The sequence below is a fragment of the Bubalus bubalis genome, chromosome 11, assembly GCF_019923935.1.
Source record: "Bubalus bubalis isolate 160015118507 breed Murrah chromosome 11, NDDB_SH_1, whole genome shotgun sequence".
Classification (NCBI taxonomy): Eukaryota; Metazoa; Chordata; class Mammalia; order Artiodactyla; family Bovidae; genus Bubalus; species Bubalus bubalis.
Window position 1 is genome coordinate 54194325 of NC_059167.1, and position 21234 is coordinate 54215558.

General features: G+C 43.1%; 1 protein-coding gene across 3 annotated transcripts in view; it reads right to left on the bottom strand.

Annotated features, from left to right (window-relative positions):
* RORA (RAR related orphan receptor A) overlaps positions 1-21234 on the bottom strand; it is an 811781-nt gene that overhangs the window by 634486 nt on the left and 156061 nt on the right. For all 3 annotated transcript variants that reach the window (XM_044925518.2, XM_025296493.3, XM_025296495.3), the window contains exon 4: positions 11102-11155. In XM_044925518.2, the coding sequence (XP_044781453.1) occupies positions 11102-11155 (54 nt within the window). The remainder of the gene's footprint in view (positions 1-11101; positions 11156-21234) is intronic.

A 21234-nucleotide genomic window follows, 5' to 3' on the forward strand; every position in this document is an offset into this window, starting at 1 on the left:
GCCTGGAGGGTCCGTGTTTAGAGAGGGGAGATGAAGGTCAGACAGGCACGGTGCGACCAGACAGGAGGTTGGGCTAAGGTTCAGAGTTCATCCCCAAAGCCACAGGGAGCTTCCAGGGTTTCTTAGCACCTCTTAACTGTTTGCTGAATGGCTAAATGTGCAGGAGACTCAAGTTCAGGAGGAAGGACATGTCTGAAGGCACATTACTCTTGCTGCCAGGTCTGGGATGGATGTGAAGGGAGTTGGTCCATGGGCAGGAAACAAGGAGCGTGATGTAGGTAAGTGGGAGAAAGGCCCTGTTTCAGGCAGTGGCAGAAGAGAGCCAGGTGGGTGATTTTAGGAAAGTCGGGAAGGTTGCAGACGAATAGAATATCAAAGGGTGAGACTGGGGAGAGAGGACAAAATTGTGGGTAACTGGGTGATTACGCTGAGGAGACCGGAAGGATAATGACAGCATCGAAACACAGAGTTCATGGTCACTGGGCCCTGGCTGCCAGGTCTATCACTTTGTATTTTAACCAGATAAAACACCTCGCATTGTCATTAGTCAGTGTTGTCCATTAGACAATAATCTAGACAAGGACAAAGCCTGCATCTTACTTGCCTTCATCTGTTCCAAGTTTTGGAAGCACGATATCTGACACAAAAGAGTTCAGATGTTCAAAAAATACTAGCAAGTACAGGAGACTCTGTTTTGGAGAATGATGAAGTTGTCAAAAATCAGGTGAGTTTGTAGTGACGAAGCATTTCCATAGTCATGACTAATGGTGACACTGGGGATAGAGAGGCTGTCTCTGACTTCTTTCATAACTATGGGCCTTCTCCTGACTAGAAATATCCAGTTACTCCTGCATCTTCCTTCCTAATGTCTATCAGGGGCATCCTTTGTTTTCTAAGGTGCAGATGAATATTCTGGCTATCAGGACACACCCCTTTCCTGGAAGAACACAGAGGAGATGAAAAAGCCAGTAACTGAACCTCAAGGGTGCCTGCATCTTGGCAGCAGGAAGAGAAAGATAATCTAGTTGTTTTAAGGAACTCAGAACCACCAAGATTCATGCTTGTGGAAGGAAACACTTAAAATGCAGGCCACCTGAACCACTGGACCTCAGAAGATGTTCACTGCATACCTCAGAGTGATGCTTACTCAGCTATAAATCCTATTTCTCATGGCTTTGAAGGCTAGTTCACTTTCTGATTCCCTGCCTACCAAAGAGTTATTCATTTTTATTAATTTATTTATTTATTTTTGGCTGTGGTGGGCCTTCATTGCCGTGCAGGCTTTTCTCTAGCTGCAGCAAGCAGGGGGCTATTCTCTAGTCGTGTGTGGGCTTCTCATTGTGGTGGCTTCTCCTGTTGCAGAGCACAGGCTCGAGGGCAGCGTGTGGGCTCAGTAGTTGTGGCTCCCGGGCTCTAGAGCACAGGCTCAGTAGTTGTGGTTCACAGGCTTAGTTTTTCCTCAGCATGTGGAATCTTCCCAGATCAGAAACTGAACCTATGACTCCTGCATAGGCAGGCGAATTCTTTACCACTGAGCTACCACAGAAACCCACCAAAGAGTTATTCAAATGTGCCTATTTACTATAAGACCATTGTATGAGCAATTGCATGTTTGTGTCTGGAGGAACGGAAGTTTGCAGTTACCTTCCTTACTCCATTCAATATCTGCTTTGAGATATGTTATTCTGATTTCTATCAACAGAAACCTTTCCTTCATAGGAAAATCAGAGCTCAGGATTTCCTACTACCTATGCTGCTGCTGCTGCTGCTGTGTTGCTTCAGTCATGTCCGATTCTGTGCAACCCCATAGACGGCTGCCCACCAGGCTCCCCCCATCCCTGGGATTCTCCAAGCAAGAATACTGGAGTGGGGTGCCATTGCCTTCTCCACCTACTACCTATGGCATATAATACAAGATTCTTCATCGCAATTTTCTTTACCTGTCCCCTAATAGGGCTTCCCTTGTGGCTCAGCTGCTAAAGAATCCACCTGCAATGCGGGAGACCTGGGTTCGATCCCTAAGTTAGGAAGATCCCCTAGAGAAGGGAAAGGCTACCCACTCCAGTAATCTGGCCTGGAGAATTCCATGGACTGTATAGTCCACAGGGTCTCAAAGAGTCAGACACGACTGAGCGATTTTCACTTAACTTAATAGGGATCAGTCGAAAAGCTGAGCCAAGGACAGATGGTATCAAAGAGAAAAATTAAAGTAGACACAAAGCTCTCGTTTGAGCAGCCAATAACTCTAATCAAGAGAAGGGGATTTGGTTACATTCAATAAACCAGTCCATAAAATATAAAAGATGGATCAAAAACCCTTCTGCATTTGAAAAAAAACAACAAGGCCCTTCTGATAAGTGCCACCCAATGATTAGTTCCATGGAGGCAGAAGGAGGCAGATGTCTGTATTATTATCTGATTAATCCGAATCACCTATTGCAGAGTATAGCTCCAGAGAGGTACCCCATTACTACGTGGTGAGTGAAGAGACTGTAAACTAATTCCTTGCAGGAAGAGGCAAATTTCACCTTTCCCAGGCTCTCCCCCCACCATAGCTGGCATCATGCTGTGTCAAGTGAGCACGTGATAATCATGCTGGTCCTCTGGCATCCACACCCCTGTCTCACTGTTCTCCTGGCCCACTTCCCCTCCCCATGGTGCTCTGTCTACGTCAATGCACTGTAGGAGCCCCTTCTCCCTGGCCCTGTCCCAAGTGGTTGCCATGACAACCCACCTTAACAGCCGGCACTTGACAAGGGCCTTCCCCTACACCTCAGGACAGGAGGCAGTGTGGAGACCCTGGGACCCACGGGAGGGGAGGAAATGAGGAAATCCCATCCCCAGTTGGGAGCCATCACCTCCCTTGGTCAGACTGCTCAGCTGCTCAGGGAAAGCGGGGACTCTGTCTCTGGAGTTTCCACTTTTCCATCCCAGCAGCCTGTGGGAGAAACAGGATGCATCAGTGGTCATATCACCTAAATTCTTTTTATTAAAACAAGCAAAATGGCTAAAATCCAGCATCCTAGATGATTTAAATATCCAGCCTGAATCTAAAGGCAGGTATCCCCGAAGTCTTTATGAGGAACGAGGTGCTATTTTCTGCCTCCAACCCAGAATTTGGCATTGAAGGACAAGGCAAGAAGTGAAGTCAAGGTGCGGGTAGCAGGCGTATCTCTCGTGTGTGAGGATAGGCGGAGTGGTTGATGTTATTGGGTGTGATTGGCACCTGTTACACAGCCTTCTTGTCTCATTTCTCACTCTAAGGTGTCATTCTCTGACTAAGGTTCCTTCCTATGCATAAGCCCTTTATGATTTATTCATCCTACTTATATTGAAAATAATTCAAATTTACATAGCCTTTCTCTAAATTTCAAGAGTTTAAAGGAAATTTAAGCTACTGCTTTAGCTGCTGGGCAGAAAGGGACTGCAAAGAGTAAGGCATTATGCATCAGTGCATCAGCACCTTGGTACTCAATAAATGGTGGTGGCGGTGGTGGTTTAGTCGCTAAGTCGTGTCTGACTCTTGTCACTCCATGGACTGTAGTCCACCAGGCTCCTCTGTCCATGGGATTATCCAGGCAAGAATACTGGAGTGAGTTGCCATTTCCTTCTCCAGGGGATCTTCCTGACCCAGGAATCGAACCCAGGTCTCCTGCACTACAGGCAGATTCTTTACCAACTGAGCCATAAGGGAAGCCCAACACCAAATAAATGTTAATGAGTTAAATAGAAATACTAGAAGTGAAGCCAGCACCCTGCACCAAGGGCACTGTCCCCTCTTTACTAGGTCTTAGTTCCTAAATCCTGACATGGCACCAGGGTAACGCCATGGCAACAACAGGGACAAAGTCACTTGCCCACACAACACTGCTGCTGTTGTGTTTGGCCAAACCTTGGGCCATGCTTCCCACTTCTTGTGTCTTTCTCAATCCTCTCCTCAAGATCCAGTTTTATTTCCCTAAGGCCTCCTGTTCTTAGGGACTTCCTGCTTCCTGACAGCGCTGCACAGTTGATTCACCTCATGCGGAATTTACAAATCAGAATAAGCACCCCTTTTACTTTCTGAGAAAAGGTGTGAGGTTTGGGTGATAAAGCCTCAGGAGAGCCATGCAGTGGCTTCCAGCCAGTCATGCTGATGATCCCCATCTCTATACCCAACCTTGTGGCCCAGATACCAGTGAAAGAAAGAAAAGTCATTACTTCTGCTCCCTTGGCTGGAAAGGGGCATTTCTCTGGACTGGTGTTCCCCTGGAGAGGCCTCTGGGGGTCCTGAAAATCAGGTCTGTTTAAGAATATGAACTACTCTAAACCAGCATCCTGCAAAAGCTTACAAGGTCAGCAGAGAGCAGTCAGGAGGGGCTGTGCTGGCTGGGATGGAGGCAGGGAAGAGGTCTCAGAGGAGGAGACCTGGAGCAGAATGTTGAAAAAAGGAGTAAACCCAGTAGAGAAGATCCAAGAGGGTACTTTAGGCAGAGGGAACAGCCTGGATAAAGGCTCTGCACGTTTGTGACCACTGCTTCTTCGATGAGCAGCCTTCGGGCATTTGCAGGCAGTAGGTGCATTTCACGTGTGTATTTGTGCATTTGGTGGCCCCATGGCATTGCTACCTGGAGCGATGGCAGTGGCATCTCCCTCATATGTAGGGCAGGGACAGGAGTTCTGTGTCTACAGGGAAATACTCTCCATCCTTGAGGGTGAGTGTTTCTACGCTTACTACCAAGGTCCGAGGACACGCTCCCTTCAAAAAGCCTGTGATCAAGTAAAACAAGGTATCCCACTTCAGGTGAGCTCTCCTTCCATACTGGACTCTTCTAATTTATCACAATCGTCTGAAAGCAACAGAATTTACAAAGCTTGGGTATCTCACCCAAGACAAAGATCCACAAACAGACCGTAATGTAAAAAGGTCAAGAGTGGGCACTCAGATCAGACGCGTTCACCGGTGTGCTTGCTGGCCTGTGGGACACATCTGTGAGCACCAGGGTAGCCACGCGAAGCCCAGCAATCATGACACAGCATTCAATGGCGCTGCCGACAACAAAGCTCCCCTTAGAGACCAACGAGCATAGTGTCCAGTGCCTTCATGTGTGGAGCTGCGATTGTCCCTAAATAAAAATTCAACTTCCACAGAAAAAGAGCTTCCCTTCATCATGGGTTATCTCATTTCACAAAAGGAAGCTTTTTAAGAAAGATGGGCATGGAAGGAGGCAGGGAGAAGACAGCCACAGCCCCATGAGACAACACTATAGAGTATTTACACTCTATCAATGTAACCTGATAATGCAAAAGTGTATCATTCAGAACCTGGTGTAAATGTTGAGCACACTTTATACTGTATTATCTAAATGTAAAGAGTAATTCAGATAATGTTTCCTGGCCTTGTATTTGTACAAAAGAGAATTTTTGAACATCAACATAGTCAACTAATAGTTTGGTAAAATAAAAGAATAACCTGGAATCAGATTGGCCTAATTGAAATCTTTGGTCTCCTATTTACTAGTTGTATGTCCTTGGAAAATCTTCAATGTTTCAAAAGACTCATCTTTAAAATGGGGATCTTCACCCTCACAAGCCTGTTGAGAGGCTGAGACGGTTAATGTATGTCAAGTGTTTAATGCACTGTCTGGCACATGGCATGCGATCAATAAATATTAACTATGATGAGTATAAAAGAGTAGGAACATTAAATGATACCTTTTCAACTTAAGAATCCTAGGTGATTCCAAACTGAGTTTCCTATGAGAACAGTAAAAAAAATAAGCCAGTATTGCTTCTTTGGTTCGGAGAAGGCAATGGCAAGCCACTCCAGTACTCTTGCCTAGAAAATCCCATGGATGGAGGAGCCTGGTAGGCTGCAGTCCATGGGGTCGCTACAAGTTGGACGCGACTGAGCAACTTCACTTTCACTTTTCATGTTCACAATGGAGAAGGCAACGGCAGCCCACTCCAGTGTTCTTGCCTGGAGAATCCCAGGGACGGCAGAGCCTGGTGGGCTGCCGTCTATGGGGTCGCACAGAATCAGACATGACTGAAGCGACTGAGCAGCAGCAGCTTCTTTGGTTGCTCAGTGGTAAAGAATACATCTGCCAATTCAGAAGACGTAGGTTCGATCCCTGGTCTGTGAAAATCCCCTGGAGAACGAAATGGCAACCCACTGCAGTATTCTTGCCTGGGAAATCCCATGGACAGAGGAGCCTGGTGGGCCACAGTCCATGGGATGGCAAAAGAGTTGGACACAATTTAGTGCCTAAACAACAACAAAACAACAACAAAATTGCGAAATAAAGTAAGAACATGTTGGCCTAGATGTTAAACTATGGAAAACACTGGGAAAGTCAACTTCTAGTCCTGGTCCTGAACTACCTTTCTGTATTGGGCCTTCCACTCGCTTCAGAATAAGCTTTGGTAGAGTTACTGCAGGATAATGCCTCAAACCCCTTCCAGCCATAACATCCTGGAGTCAACCTTCAGGGCAGCTGTGATGGCAAGGGTCAACTCAGTGCATTTCATAAACCATAATTAGAGGACAGTGTGATGGGGCCTATTGGCTGTGTTATGTAATTAGCCCTCTGCCTCAAGGGAGGGAGTGCCTGTGTACAATTATGCAATCACATTCCGAAAGGAAAGGCACTAAGGCACATCAAATCACAAAGAAAAACAACTCTCATTCCTTGGAGCCACAGTTTCCACCTAGGAATGCTGTCCAGGTAATTTGAGTCTGCACCTTCTTAGCACCAAATATTTGAACAGCTCTTTATTTTTGTAATACCTGGCAATACAAAGGGCACATTTACATGGCCCGTTCTTATTGGCTTTATATTAAACTGGGGAGATATATCCCATTATACCTGTACTGTAACCTGGTACTTCCCACTTAGCCTAAAATCCTAGTGCAAACTTTATGGTTTTTAAATTTTGGAGTATGTAAGATTCACCTAGGGAGCTTGGTAAAAATGCAGACCCTCTCCCTCCACACTAATTCTTCAGGTCTACTGTGGAGCCCAGTGATGTGCCATTTTCACAGCCTCCCCAGGTTCTCGACATGAGTGATGCCTCTGCAAAAAGCACTCTAAGACTCATTTTGAGTAGCTCCGGGGAGACCATGTAAGTGGCTGAGCAACCATCACCACCGAAACTGAGACTTCTGCACGTCACCTCACCCTCAGGTAGCAAGAAAAACTAAAACACCATCTGTCCATCTCCTTTCCTGGCACAGAAGTGGAACTGTAGAAATTTCCAAGATTTAAAACAACTTGGGAGCAGTGCCTGAACCTCTTTATCATTTTCGAAACCTTCATCCCATCCATTCTCAACTTCTTAGATGAAGGGTATCAGATACATCTATTTGCTCTTGCAAAATATCCAAAATCCCTTAGCTCCTTTATCCCTTCCCAAACCTTCCTTGGCTTCGTTAGGTTGTTCTTAAAGTATATTGGTCCAGCTACAGATCTAGTATAAATGGCCAGAGACATGTTTTTGATTTTGATTCCAACACCCTCCACAATTACACCCAGCCTGCCTTTTGGACCATAACCACAATTTGGTCAGTCTTCAGGGAACTGTCCACAGTAACATGTAAACCCATTTACTGGGTTATCACCTATAATTCTGGCTGCTCACCTCCAAGTGCAATTTGAGTTATCTTTTCCATGTGCTTTGTTTATACAGATGCTCTTTTGCTTCTTTTCTGCACACATGGCTCATGTCAGATCAGTATTTCACTACTACATCCAGAAGTTTCACTACACACAAGATTACATAAAAGCGAACAAATGGACCAGCGTCTAGAGGCCTGTACTGTTTATAATCTTCATTCAAAGAAATGACATTGTCTATCTACCCATTGTTTCCTGTCTCTGAGATAATCTCCACCCTTGAGACTGTTTCCTCTGATACCATGTTCATTAACAATTGTAGGAGGAGGACATATCTGGAAAAATGTGCTATGTCAATTGCATTTATTCACCAAATTCTCATGACAATTGCTCAATTGTTCCAGGTTCTTTGACATCTTAGCCTTGACTCCGGCTTACGAGTATTTAATTGTGCTGTGCATTTAAGTCTGCAAGCAAGGCTGAGTAAGTGCTGCCCATTGTCCTGTAAGCCTGAGTCATTCATTCAGTCAATACAGACCTTTCTGGGAAAAATGAGATTACCTCACCCACATCAAGAGTCTTAGCTTTTGGGAACGACCACACTCAAGCATGTACCTATCTGTGCAGTCCAATTCTTCAGTTTAGCTCACTTAGCCCTGGATTTACAGCCCATCACCCTATAAAGCAACAAAATTATATTGGGCACCCAAACAGTTAAAGCCTTTCCCCTACTGACTAAGATGCAGAAACAAGTACTCTTGAAAAAACAAAGAGAAATTAGTCTGATAATGAAAAACCACTGAAAGCAATTTACAAACCATTTCCCCTGACAGTATATAAACTGTTAATATAATGTACATAATTCAGGGTCGGTCCTTTTTGGATTCCTCCCTTCTAATCATGCATCTTTCTAGCAGCAATACTGACACCTGAATCTTTTCTCATAGTTTCAGAAGGATATATGGTAGCAAACATAACTATGCATTAAATGAAGCTAATAGTTTGTATTGTTTATTCAATGGAATTGTCTCTTGTAATTAAAAATAAAGGTTGATCAAGCAACTGTGAAACCAAATATTCACAGAATCCAAGCACTTGTGCAAAGCCTAAATTGGTGCTCTGCACCTTTAAATAAACAAACTAGGGGATCACCACAAATTAAAGGGAACTTAAGTGGTAAAACTATTATTTCCTTAAAAAACTATGCAAGCCAAGAAAGAAGTTTTGCAAAATAAAATGGGGTGGAGGCTATAATAAAGGGGGAGCCCTGATATCCCAAAGAAGAGAAAAGCAAAAACAAATTTCAGAAAGGATAACAAATTAGTTTAGCAAAGTCACAATGAGAGAGGGCAGACGCAAATAAAGGCAGAGGATGCAGCGTCCAAGGAAAGAGGAAGGGGCGAGTGGAAACAGCTGGAATTGTTCAGCTGTGTCAACATTCGGCTGTTTCACAGATTGACTAGCAAAGTGTCATCTGAAACCAATTACATTCCCAAAACCCCACGGACCCAGTTCATAACATTGATTAATCCACATTGTGAAAAAATCCCCAAGCAAGACTAGAACAGCTGTCAGCCCTTGGAGCTTAAAACACACACACACACACACACACACACGCACACGCGCACACACACACACACACACACAAAACAGCAATTGCTTAAGAAAAAGAAAGGAAGAAAAAGCTCCTCTTGAAATTTTAGGGGTTTTTCAGAAGGTATGCCTACTGAAATAGAAAATAGATTTAAAACTGCTTCTACCAGTGCCTGTTTGAGAACAAATGACTATAATTAGAAAAGCAGGGGTTACATTAAAATAAACCGAAAGTCCATTCCCAAAATCAGAATGAGCTGCCTCCAAGTCTAGAATACCTTGTGTCTTTTTGCTTCTTTTTGGGTATAACATTACGCATTTCATTTTTCTTAGGTGCTTTTCTTCCTTCTCATTATTTTAAATGCATTTCTCCCATCAAAATATATATTTAATATATTTTCTAATCAAGACATTTTTAATACTTTTGTCACATTTCACAAAGGGAGAAGTAAACACAAAGTCCTTGATTTGCAAACATGCAGCTTGTTCTTGAGTCAAATATACAAATGGCCACCACACCCTGCCATGCCTCCTCTCCTTGTATAGGAGCCTGTTAAGGTTTTCATGAAGCTTTGGCCTTGCCTCTGGAGCTAGCAGGGTTAGATATCCAGCCACTAGGCACACAGAGGTGACCTGGACACTACATAGATGGCTATGAAAGGCCTTAAGAAGTTTCCAATTTTGTACTTGGTCTGCAATCTCCACAGTGATACCATAGAAGCTGTAAAAGTCTGACATCCTTTGGATGGATTTTTTTCCCCACAGAAATAAAATATAGGCTTACTCATTTGTTCACTCTTTCAGCAAACATTTGTTGAACGTTTACTCTATACCCAATACTGGGTTTCAGCATTTACGTTTTATATATGTGCAAAAGCACTGAAAGGTTTAGTGACCTGCCTAAGGCCATACAAAGAGTTTGTGCTCCAGTCTGGACTCAAACCCAAGGCCACCTGATGTCTAATTCAGTTCTCTTTCTAAAAAATCATGTTACTACATTATGCTTAACATCGATTTTCATAAGCTAGATAGGGAGCCCCCAAAGCAAGCAAAATATAGTTCCTACAGGGGAATGCATTCCAAGTTACAAAAAACGGTACAAATAGGACTTTAAGAACATAAGCAATTCATATATTCAGATTACACTCTAATTTTGCTCTTTTCCTTTTTAAGTATCCCTTTAGTAATCTAATGGTCTCCTGTTGAAACGCTACTCTGTAAATTTTATGAAACTGAAGTATGCCTTTGATACACAGATCCTTTTACTTGTGTTTCATAGACTAATCTCTATTACTAGAATTCACTTTTTCTCCGTAACTCAGACCTTTCAGAGAAATACAAACCTTCATTCCATTGGTATATCCTTGGATTTAAAAAAACAAAGGAAAGCAAACAAACCACAATTTACTGTGTCAGGCAAAGGAACCTCGGCTTATTCTTTGGATTTCAGAATTGAAGGCCAACATTAACAACAGCAACTCATTTCAGATATAAAAAAGTCATGTTACTAAATACTGTTCTTCAAACCATAACATTCTCTGAGCTTTGCATAACACCTACACTGAGTTTTGTAGGACTTAAGCAAGTCCAAACTCAAAGTAATTGGGGTGGAGGCAGGACAAAAACAGAGCAATAAGAACGTCTCTAGACAGACTCTCCAATTCTTTCCACTATTTTTTTTTCACTCTAGAGGATATTTATAATTATTGTTTTTTAAATGCTCGTGATGTCACAGATAACGAACACCAACTGCTCCCCACAGAACTCTTACTACAGTACATGTTTATAAGAGCAAATTACTGTTTATACACAGATAGGATTATAAATGAAGGGAAGAACATTACAAATTACATGTTATTGAAAAAAAGCCAGAACATTTCCATTTCTTGCTTTTCATGAAAAAACATCATTACCTGGATCATGCCGCCTTCTCTCAGTTCCCTCACTGGACACTGGCATGGATAACCCTACAAGATTAGAGTAGTAAGTTTATGTTTTTATGATATGATTTTAGAACACAGGGTAATACCCACAGTGATAGGAGCAAAATCACTCACATTTCCATATTTCAAACTACTCTACAAATCATTACAGTAGAAAGATTTTAACTTTAAGCGCTGGACGAAGAGATCATCCGTCCCAAGAACTACATACGTCTAGGACCTTCAAATAAATCCCTCCTAAAAGGCTGATCTTTTAACATTTAGAACTGAATCTTAAAAGAACCTGAATGAAGTTTTGTACAAAATGGGGTCTTTTCTCTGCACATTTAGATTAATAAAAAGTGATACTGTTTTTACTTTCTTATCAATAGTATCTACTTTATAATGTGTGCTCTGCTCCTGGAAATAGTATTTTTGTGAACTAACATAGGGTCAAGTTATATATCTACCTCAGGCTACCATATGACCTTAAAGAGGACTGAAAGACCACAGAAGCAGCATCTTTCTTTTTGGTTCTAATACTATTTTCAGGATTAAATGAATTAATACACATAAAGTCCTCAAAACAGGTTATGGACCATAGTAAAAGTCTTGAAATAATGTTACATGTTCAGTGTTTCCATTCCACTGGAGTTTCAGGAATCTACATCTGGGCAGGCCCAAAGTGGTTCTGCAGCAAATGAATGGAAGACTGTTTTAAAGGTATGGCTTCCTATCCACTTCTCTCCACCATCGAAGGCATCTTTTCTTGACTCATTGCAGAAAAGGAGTTGAAACCGAGCAGGCAGTTCACCTGTGCTCTGAACTACAACTGGCAGAGACCTGGAAATGGTGTCTTCCCCATTGCTTCTATGCTATAAATGGCCCTCTGAACAGCTTTCTGAGATTCATATGCTAAAAGACTCTTGTTTGATTCTGAGGCAAGTTTGAAGGCACTGTGCAGGTGCACCATTTATCACAACAAGCTTTCTTACTGCTCCTGTTATTTAAAACCAAGATACTCACTGACCCTGTAGGATTATGAACAGCTCACACCTCAGATGCCTAGATGCTCTCAGGGTTGGAATGGATATTAAATGTTGTCTAGGCCCATCACCTTGCAGCACTGTTGGGCACAGCTCAGTGCTTCAAATTTCTCAAATGGCATGAACTGCCTACCCATGGCACCACTGTTTATCTTGCAGGGCTATTAACTTCCCTTAACCCAACAGAGTTTCAAGGATACTGGGCCTAGGGGATAAAGGAAAATAGATGAGTGGAGAGCCCCAAGAAAAGCTCTCATCTCTATTTGTCAGGTATCCAACTTAAAGCAAATATTAAGGGACTTGGAGAAGGGAATGGTAACCCACTGAAGTATTATTGCCTGGAGAATTCCATGGATAGAAGAGCCTGGCGGGCTACCGTCCATGGGGTCAGTCAGACACGACTGAGCAACTTCACACCAGACCCGGTGGTCCAGTGGCTAAGACTCCACATTCCCTTTGCTTGCTATTATCATGGGAAGCAAAGCAGGCTCCACCAGGACCTCCACAGTCATGCCAACACACTTTGATCTAAAAGCCACTCATAAAAAGAGCAATGTAATTTGAAAATATACATTGAGTACCTACTCTTTCCAGACTCTGCCCTGAAGTAAAGGTCCACTGAATGATACAGACATGGAAATAGACATGAGATACAGGCAATTATTCTGTTACTCCAGAAAGAAACCACTGCTTCTAAACTAAACTAAAGGCAGCACATTTACAAATGGGTCCAAAGGCATTCTTGACCTGGAATTGATTCTGATATTGAAATATCTTTAAAAAAAAAAGATTATGTCTACCAGTTGCTTACAATTTATCAAAATCACCTTTCCACCAAACTTTCTTTCTTCCCATGAGGAATGGGTAAAAATTCTCATTATCTACTGGACTATTTTAGATAAATGTCATGAAGGTGGTAGAGTCCTTCTCAGTGTTGAAGCCCCTTCTTCTTTGCTTCAGGTGAGGTAGAGGCTATGGTTCCCAAGCTGTGGGACTGCAACTAACTCACAGGAAAGCCATGGGATATTTTAAAAAGTTAAGGGTAGCACAGTCTCTGTCAGTAGCAGACACTGCTACTAGTAAGTTGAAACTATTAATATATGGAACTGTTGCTATTTCTCTTGGTCCAGGGAGTGAAAAAATTACTGAGACACAAAGACACCATGAGCTGAGAATGTTTGAGAACCTTAGGAATTGGGCAGCGGGTCGGGGGTGGGGGTGGGGGTTCTCTCCATCATATCTCAACCACCTCAGAAAGCAGGCTTAAGAGTGTCTCTACTCTTCAAAGTCACCTTGAAAGGAGGTTCTAAGAGAGATTTAATAGATTATCACTGTTGTAACATGTCACTTCTGATTTAGTAAAAAGAGATGGGCCTGTGGAATCGTAGTTAGAGGAAGTCTTAAGATGTTCTTCAAACATGTATGTGCCTGGCATGTAATATATATACATATATATATATATACACACACACACATACACATATATGTATAAACACACACATTCTTTTTCATTAAAAACCCTTCCATCAGGGAGTTTAGGTCTTTTGAGGATGAGCTGCCCATTCTCCTTGCTTGGTGCCCTCTAATAAATAGTATATTCTCCTTCACCACAACGTGGTAACAGTAGCTTGGCTTTGTTGCATGTTGGAGAAGCAGATGCAAATTTGGTTCTGTAATGGGGGCATGCCCAATGTGATGGGTTAGAGCCTGGCTGTCACTGGACATGATCACAATGGCAAAACTGTTGTCCTCTCACACAGCCTCCTAGGCTCACCTCCCTCTCTTTTACTGGCATCTATGGAGAAGACTCAACTCGGGTTCCTGCCTTTATCTGGTCTTCACACCCTGACATTGGTCACAGGCTTGGGGTTCCAGCTGCTCATGCCTGGGCTGGGTGGGTAGGTATTGGGATGGGGAGTCTGACCACAAAATGGAGATGGGAGGACTCACTTAGATTAACATGATTCAGCCTTGTCTTTATCACCCCTTACCAGAAAAGCCCTACAGTGTGTGTATGTATATATGTAAATATATCTGTATAATAAACTAACAAAGTGCTCTGTCCCCACTGAGCTCTGATTTTTGCTGGTAGGGCACCTTCATCTTGGAGTCTATTTGAGTGAAGTGAGTGAGTTTGGGCAAAATCCCATCTTGACCTGTCTCTCAATTGAGCAGAACGTCCTATGAAACAGATAGGGCAGATATAATTAGCTCTGGCTTTGAGATGAGCAAACTCAGGTCCACCTGAATTTAGTGAGGTTAATGGATTTTCCCAGAGTCCCCAAGCTCCCAGAGCAGGGCAGTTCCTTGACCCAAGTCTTTCACATCTAAACCTCTCTCTCTCTTCATGCCACTGCTGCCTTGGTTTTGAACAAGAAATCAGTGCCCTTCTCTACCTCAACATGCATACCCAGTGGAGAAGCAAGAAGACATTCTCTTCAAGGCAAGAAACATCCAGTTTCACCCATATGGTTCTGTGGAACTATACTGGGCTTCCAGGCAGCCCTAAAACATCCAAAGGCAGAAGTCATCATGTTGACACCCTGGAAGGCTATGTCAAAGTTTGTCCTTATCTCTAGGAAGTTCAGTCCTCACTCTTCTAGTCTTGCTGGTATTCCAAGTCTCCTTTCCACAGAAGAAAGGAGAGGCCTCTGCAGAGGCATTTAAGGGCCAGGAAGGGTGTAGACCTGTGCTTCTCATACATGAGCATCCATCAGAACTACAGGAAAGCTTGTTAGTGCACAGGTTGCTGGGCCCGAGCCCCAGAGTTTCCCAGGGTGGGGCGGAAGCATGTGCATCTAACCTGTTCCCAAGTGATGCAGAGGCTGTTGGTCGAAGGACCACTCTGAGAACCACTGATATATAGTGAGTTGTCTCTCCCAAGGGCCTGGTTTATTGGTCCACACACACCAATGCTTCTTGAGACACGTCTAGGAGGGCATTCACCGATCATCTTAACAAAATCATTTAAGTGGCTTCTCTCTTCAGCTTTGTTTTAGACCCAATGCAATAGAAGTTAGATAAAAGTCTCTGCCTTTTAGAAACATAGAAGCTAGACATGGACAAAATTCATGTGGACAGGCCTAGAAATACTGCCATATTCTGGTTATGATAACTCTCCCAGAATAAAACAAAAGGCTTACAGTGGCGACTGCACGTTTCCTTGGGGGGGTCTCCAAAGACTGTGCTTCCTAATTTTCAGTGATACCATCATGATCCCGAAGATCATTAAGCAGCTGTTACAGCTGTGTTTAATCACAATCCTACCGTCATATTGAGTGGCTCTGACCTACTGACATGCGAGTCCTTGGCCTCCATGAAGTCGCTCTGACAGGCAGAAGTGGCTGCAGAAGGCAGTGATAGAAATGGGTTTAAATGCTGAGACTCATGGCATCAAAGATCTGTGAACTGTTGAGCTACACAGAGGAATCATCAGAATAATGATCATTTTTTTCTACCCCCTCCCTCGCTTGTTCAAAGAAAAGAGCCCTTAATTGCTTCTTGAACTACACACAAGTGGGCCATTGACTGTGACTGTAATTCAGCCGAGAGGCAAGGAAAAGTCTAAAACGGATTTTGTTGAGGCGATGTCTTAAACACAGAAAACGCTGCAGAGAGCTCACACACAGGACACTGCCAGGTAGAACTGCGAACAGCTTGGTATTTATATGGTCAACAGTCAAAGCCATCTTTCCTTGTAGATGATACCAGTGTGGTCAAGGGAGATGTATTTTTTTAAGTGGAGAGGGGGTGAGAGAGAGAAAGAGAGGGAAGAAAATGGAATAGAAGTCATATTAGAAGGATATCCCATTACAGATGACCTAGCAAATTCAGATTCCTAAAGAAGATGACACTGTTTAAGGAAACTGAATTCTGAATTCAGTTGTTTACTATTTACCTATCTCTCTACACTCATCCCAGGTATACATGACATCTGAAGGAGTCTGAATCATTTCCTTCCTCTGGAATGCATCAGCCTAGAAAGGGTTATGGACTTAGGCAGCAACTCTCTGCCCATACTGTCCAGTTTGCCAGCCATTCCACTCAAGGTCATGGCAACAGAGACTAGGAAAGGGGTGCCAGCAACTGAGAAACCTACTGCCAACTACATGCCTATATGCTCATCTAGGAAGAAAGCGGACCTTCCAAGGAAATCTCCTTTTTCAAAATGTGCTTTTCTAAATTCTCTGTGCCATTAGGCCCCTTAAATAAAAAGTAATGCCTAATACTTCTCTGAAGCCTCTCATCCCACTCCATCCAGAGATCTCTTTTTTCCATAAAGGCCTTTTGCACCCCCTGCTGGGTAGCTCCTCCATTCCTCTACCCTTCCATGGAAACCGGCCCACTCACTGCACCTACATGCCCTGCACTGGGGGAGGTTAGAGGGAGGGCCCCCACTCCTGCTCTGCACAGAGTAGCTAGGTCACATCCTCCTAAAGTACAACCCTGTTTGCAAATAAGCCTCGGTGGCGAGAACAAATGAGTGCTACTGACTTCCTAGTAAAGCAACCCCTGGATAATCAGAAGAGTAGGTGATAAAAATTAGCATTGATTACTTACTATGCATGGAGTCCATATTAAGGGCTTTAAACACTTTCTCTCAATCAGTCCCCAAAATAACTCTCCAACCATGATCCCCATTTTAAACAGAAGAAAATTGATGCACAGAGAGAGTAAATAAGTTACAGAAGTCATAGTGATAGCTGTAATCTCGTGATGTGAATCCACATCTCTGAGTTCAGCGTCCAAGCTTTTATAATCTGTTTCTGACCATAAATGGGGCACATGCTGCACTGGGACAATCTGACAATCTGGAGGGTATGTGTTCTCACCTATCTCATAGAGTCAAACACTTACATATCTACTACATGTTGGGCAAAGAACTTGATGCCCTTTACATATTACTTGTACACTTCACAATTCTAAAAGGTGAGCTGTTTTATCCTCATTTAGCAAACAAGAAAACCCTGAGTCCACATGACAATAACTCACCTAAGTTTCTCTGGTGGTAGGAGCAGGACATGAAATTAAAAATCCCATGTGCTTTATTAACTCACAGCATATGTATTACCATCATCCTCCTGACTAGTACAAAAAAAAAAAATACTAACTATAATCCAGGACTATTTTAAGACAATAACCTTGAAGGATCTTCTGAATTCTACACATCAAAAATGATGCCACCAATTCATTTAGATGGTGTCTTCAAATTTTCATATAAAAGGTACTCACCTTTTAAAAAAGCAATAAAATGGAAATTTATTAATAGATCAATTAAAGAGACATAAGTCACTTATTTCATTACCAGATCTCAGATGTAGTTCTACATTGTTCATCTAGTTTGTCTAACTTTTTTCCTGACATAAGCCTGACTTTAATTCCCTGGTGGCAGGATACACTCTCTTCCTCTCAAGCAATTATAATGCCACTTGCATAACTAAGTAGCATACGAAGACTTCAAGGGTCTCTTAACAGTGGCTAAATTTCTCATACATTCACTCGTTCATCTACTACTGAGTCACGTACCCAGTTTCAGAATAGCTACGTAAAAAAGGCCCAAGTGTAAATGTCATTGTTGAATTCCTTCCAAACTCATGCAAGAAGGACAGAAAGGGGGTTAAGAGATAGAGCAGCCCCTCAGTTAGCAAGCATTGATTGAGAAGGTATAATATGCCTGCTCCATCCTAGGCATGGGAGGGCTACCTAAAGAATCACTGCTTATCATCCTCCAAGAGCTGGCTCAGAGCTGGAGAGGGGAGATACTCAGACAACACAAGATGGGTTATCGGGTTTCATGGGCTTCCCTCTTTCTGGCTGGGGCACTTCTGGTGGGAGGTGCTAAAGAGCTCATGTTCTGAGTTAGACTTGGTCTAAAACCTGGCTCTGGTGCTTTCTTTCCTGTGCATCTGTGAGCAAGTTGCTTCAACTCTTGCAGACTCTGTGTCCATATTTGTAAATGGAGACGACAGTACTTATAACAGGGCAGGAAGGAGGAAGCCAGTCTTGTAGAAAGAGGTCAGCACATGGCCAGGACTATTAAAGTTAAGGGCAGCACAAAGTTGGCAAGAAGGGAGCTGGCTGGTCCTGTCCCATCGCAGGTAGCTCAGGAAGCCACTTAGTTCCTGAAAGCTTCCCTCTCTTATTTCTCCAGGCAGGGGTTGGAACTCTTTGGCTTGGTTTCAACTCCCACTTTCCTATCCCTGAACCTCGTGCAAACTTCACTTGGTTAACCTGTATTCATCCTTCAGCCCAACCTGAACCTCCCTTTCCATTTCTCACTGAAACTTCCACTCCATCACAAGAGGCATGAGTCATCCCTGATGCTCTCCAAGCACCTAAGCTTACCGGTAACTCAGCAGCTATCACTCCGAGTCCCTGTGTGCCTGCCTACATCCCCTACCAGAGTGTATGAAACTGGAAGGCAGGACCACACGCGGCTCTCTGCCAGCTCCTCGTTTGATAATGGACAGTAGCAGGTGCTCGGTAACCATTTGTTTAGAAGACGCATGAATGAACGCAAATAGATACCATGTCTAAACCTGCACAAATCTGCCCGTAATAAAAAGTACATGGCTCAAGTGCGGCATCGAATTCTGCTGTCCTGTCTCGCACCTGGTGTCATTGCATCTCTGGATAAGTAGAAACACTTATGGTGTCAATCTGAGGCCTTTCTAATACGACATCAGCTGCTTTTCCTGCACATGTGGGCAGAGTTATGAGATTTGGCCAACTTTCTCCTAGTCAGTTCTCCATTGGTCAACAGAGGTGTTCATGTGGATGCAGTTAAGATGTTTATGCCAACGTCAGGCACAAATAAATGTGGAAAGAATTCAGGTCAGTCCAACCATTAGTAACAGTATCTTCTTGCTCTCCTGGGAGCTGTTTCAGATTTCGGCTGCATCCCCACCCCTATATAGAGAGACTGGGAGAGGGCTGCAGCTTCTAGAATTACAACCATTTTGTCAACTTGTCATTTGCCTCACTGTCTGGCCGGTGCCTCTCCCTCTGGGTCCAGAGACATTCTGCACAGGAAGAAAGCAATAAAGTGAACACAGGGCCGATGAATTCTCCAATCTTCAAAGTACCTTGTTCTGTCCCACAGAACATACATATTTCTGGCAAGCACCATGGAGAGCCTCACATTTGTTACCTCCTGCTCTGCTGGGAATCAAAGCATTTACCCCCCATGAGATGTTTTTTAAAGGCCCAAGGGCACTGGGCCATCTTATCCCCACTCCCTTGGTGAGCTTCCCTGACTACATGAAAATACCTGAAAAGGCTAACTTTGTCTGTTCCATATTGCCTTAAAAATAAGAATACTCTTAACCTTTAGGGATTTATATTTGGAAAAAGGAAATGAACTAGATACAGCTTATAAAAAAAAAAAGGCAGGAAGGTGAGTCATTTTTCAAATTATTTACAAATTTGGGATGGAAAATACATATATATTTGCAGATATTGAATATGATGAACTGATTTGTTTCATCATTTCTCAGTGTACCATACCTTTGTTGGTTATATTTTACTTTCCAGAGAAAACTGAGTGGGGCCCATAGCAGGTGCTGAAAACTGACTTGATTAACAGAGTAGCCAGAATTTATAATCCATAATTAGTTAGAATTAGCCTGGGGAATAATAACTAAAATTCTAGAGAATTGGGAGCCAGAAGATCCATATTTAGATTTCAGCTTTACCACCTACTAATCATTCCCAAAATATGGGCATAACAAACAGTCCCTTCACAGAGCTCTGTGATAATCAGACGTAACAGAATTTTGTAAAGTGCTGTATGTCTCAGTAGTAACGGAGATCTTTCCAGTTCCTCATCATGATTGAAGGGCAAATGTCAATGGGGTTGCTCTTTCAGAGAAAGTTACAGTTAGGTATTTTTTGAAAATGTTAAATTGTATTTATAAATAAATCTCCATCAATGGTTTCTTTAGGTTTCTTTTGGCTAGGACATTCTAGAATCCTAAGGGAAATGATACAACACAAATTATTGACTTGGTCAGTTTAATACTGGCTCAAAGAGTTAGAAAGTGTTATCATTAGAAGAAGTTTAGAAAACAACTAATTCTAATCCAACCTCTTCATTTGACCATCATGGAAAGGGAGGTGAAGGGAGGCTGAAAAAATTCCCGAGACGACACAGACAATCGTGGAGCCAGGTTTAGACGGGAGGGCTCCTGACTCCTGCAGTGTGACCCATCTTCAGTGCTCCACACTAAACAAAACCTTCTGTTTCAGCTTTCCACATGAAGCCGGCATCTGAGGCCACAAAAGCAGCCCTCTCAAAAAGGTGTGGAATCGCTGTGAAAGCCGAGTCTAAAGGTTGCAGATCGTACCCAAGGGCTCACTGTGGGATCCTTTCTCTATATGTCCACAACGGGCAGACAGGACTCACACCCCTTCCCTGAAGCCTGACCTGGCTTCTCTCCCCATCCCCTCCATATCTCAATGGGTCAAATCAGCTTCAACCACAGTGACCATGTTATCAAAATCCCAGGCAGAGTAATATTCCATTGTATATATGTGCCACATCTTCTTTATCCATTCATCTGTAGATGGACATCTGCTGCTGCTGCTTCTAAGTTGCTTCAGTCGTGTCCGACTCTGTGCAACCCCATAGACGGCAGCCCACCAGGCTCCCCCATCCCTGGGATTCTCCAGGCAAGAATACTGGAGTAGGTTGCCATTTCCTTCTCCAATGCATGCAAGTGAAAAGTGAAAGTGAAGTCACTCAGTTGTGTCCAACTCCTAGCGACCCCATGGACTGCAGCCCACCAGGCCCCTCCATCCATGGGATTTTCCAGGCAAGAGTACTGGAGTGGGGTGCCATTGCCTCCTCCAGATGGACATCTAGGTGGCTTCCATAAAAAAAAAAAAAATGAACTTGTGTCAGTTCTAGTGAGGTGTATGAACCTAGAGCCTGTTATACAGAGTGAAGTAAGTCAGAGAAAAACAAATGTTGTATGTTAATGCATATATATGGAATCTAGAAAAATGGTATTGATGAACCTATTTTCTGGGAAGGAATGGAGACACAGATGTAGAGATGGACTTGTAGCACAGCAGGGG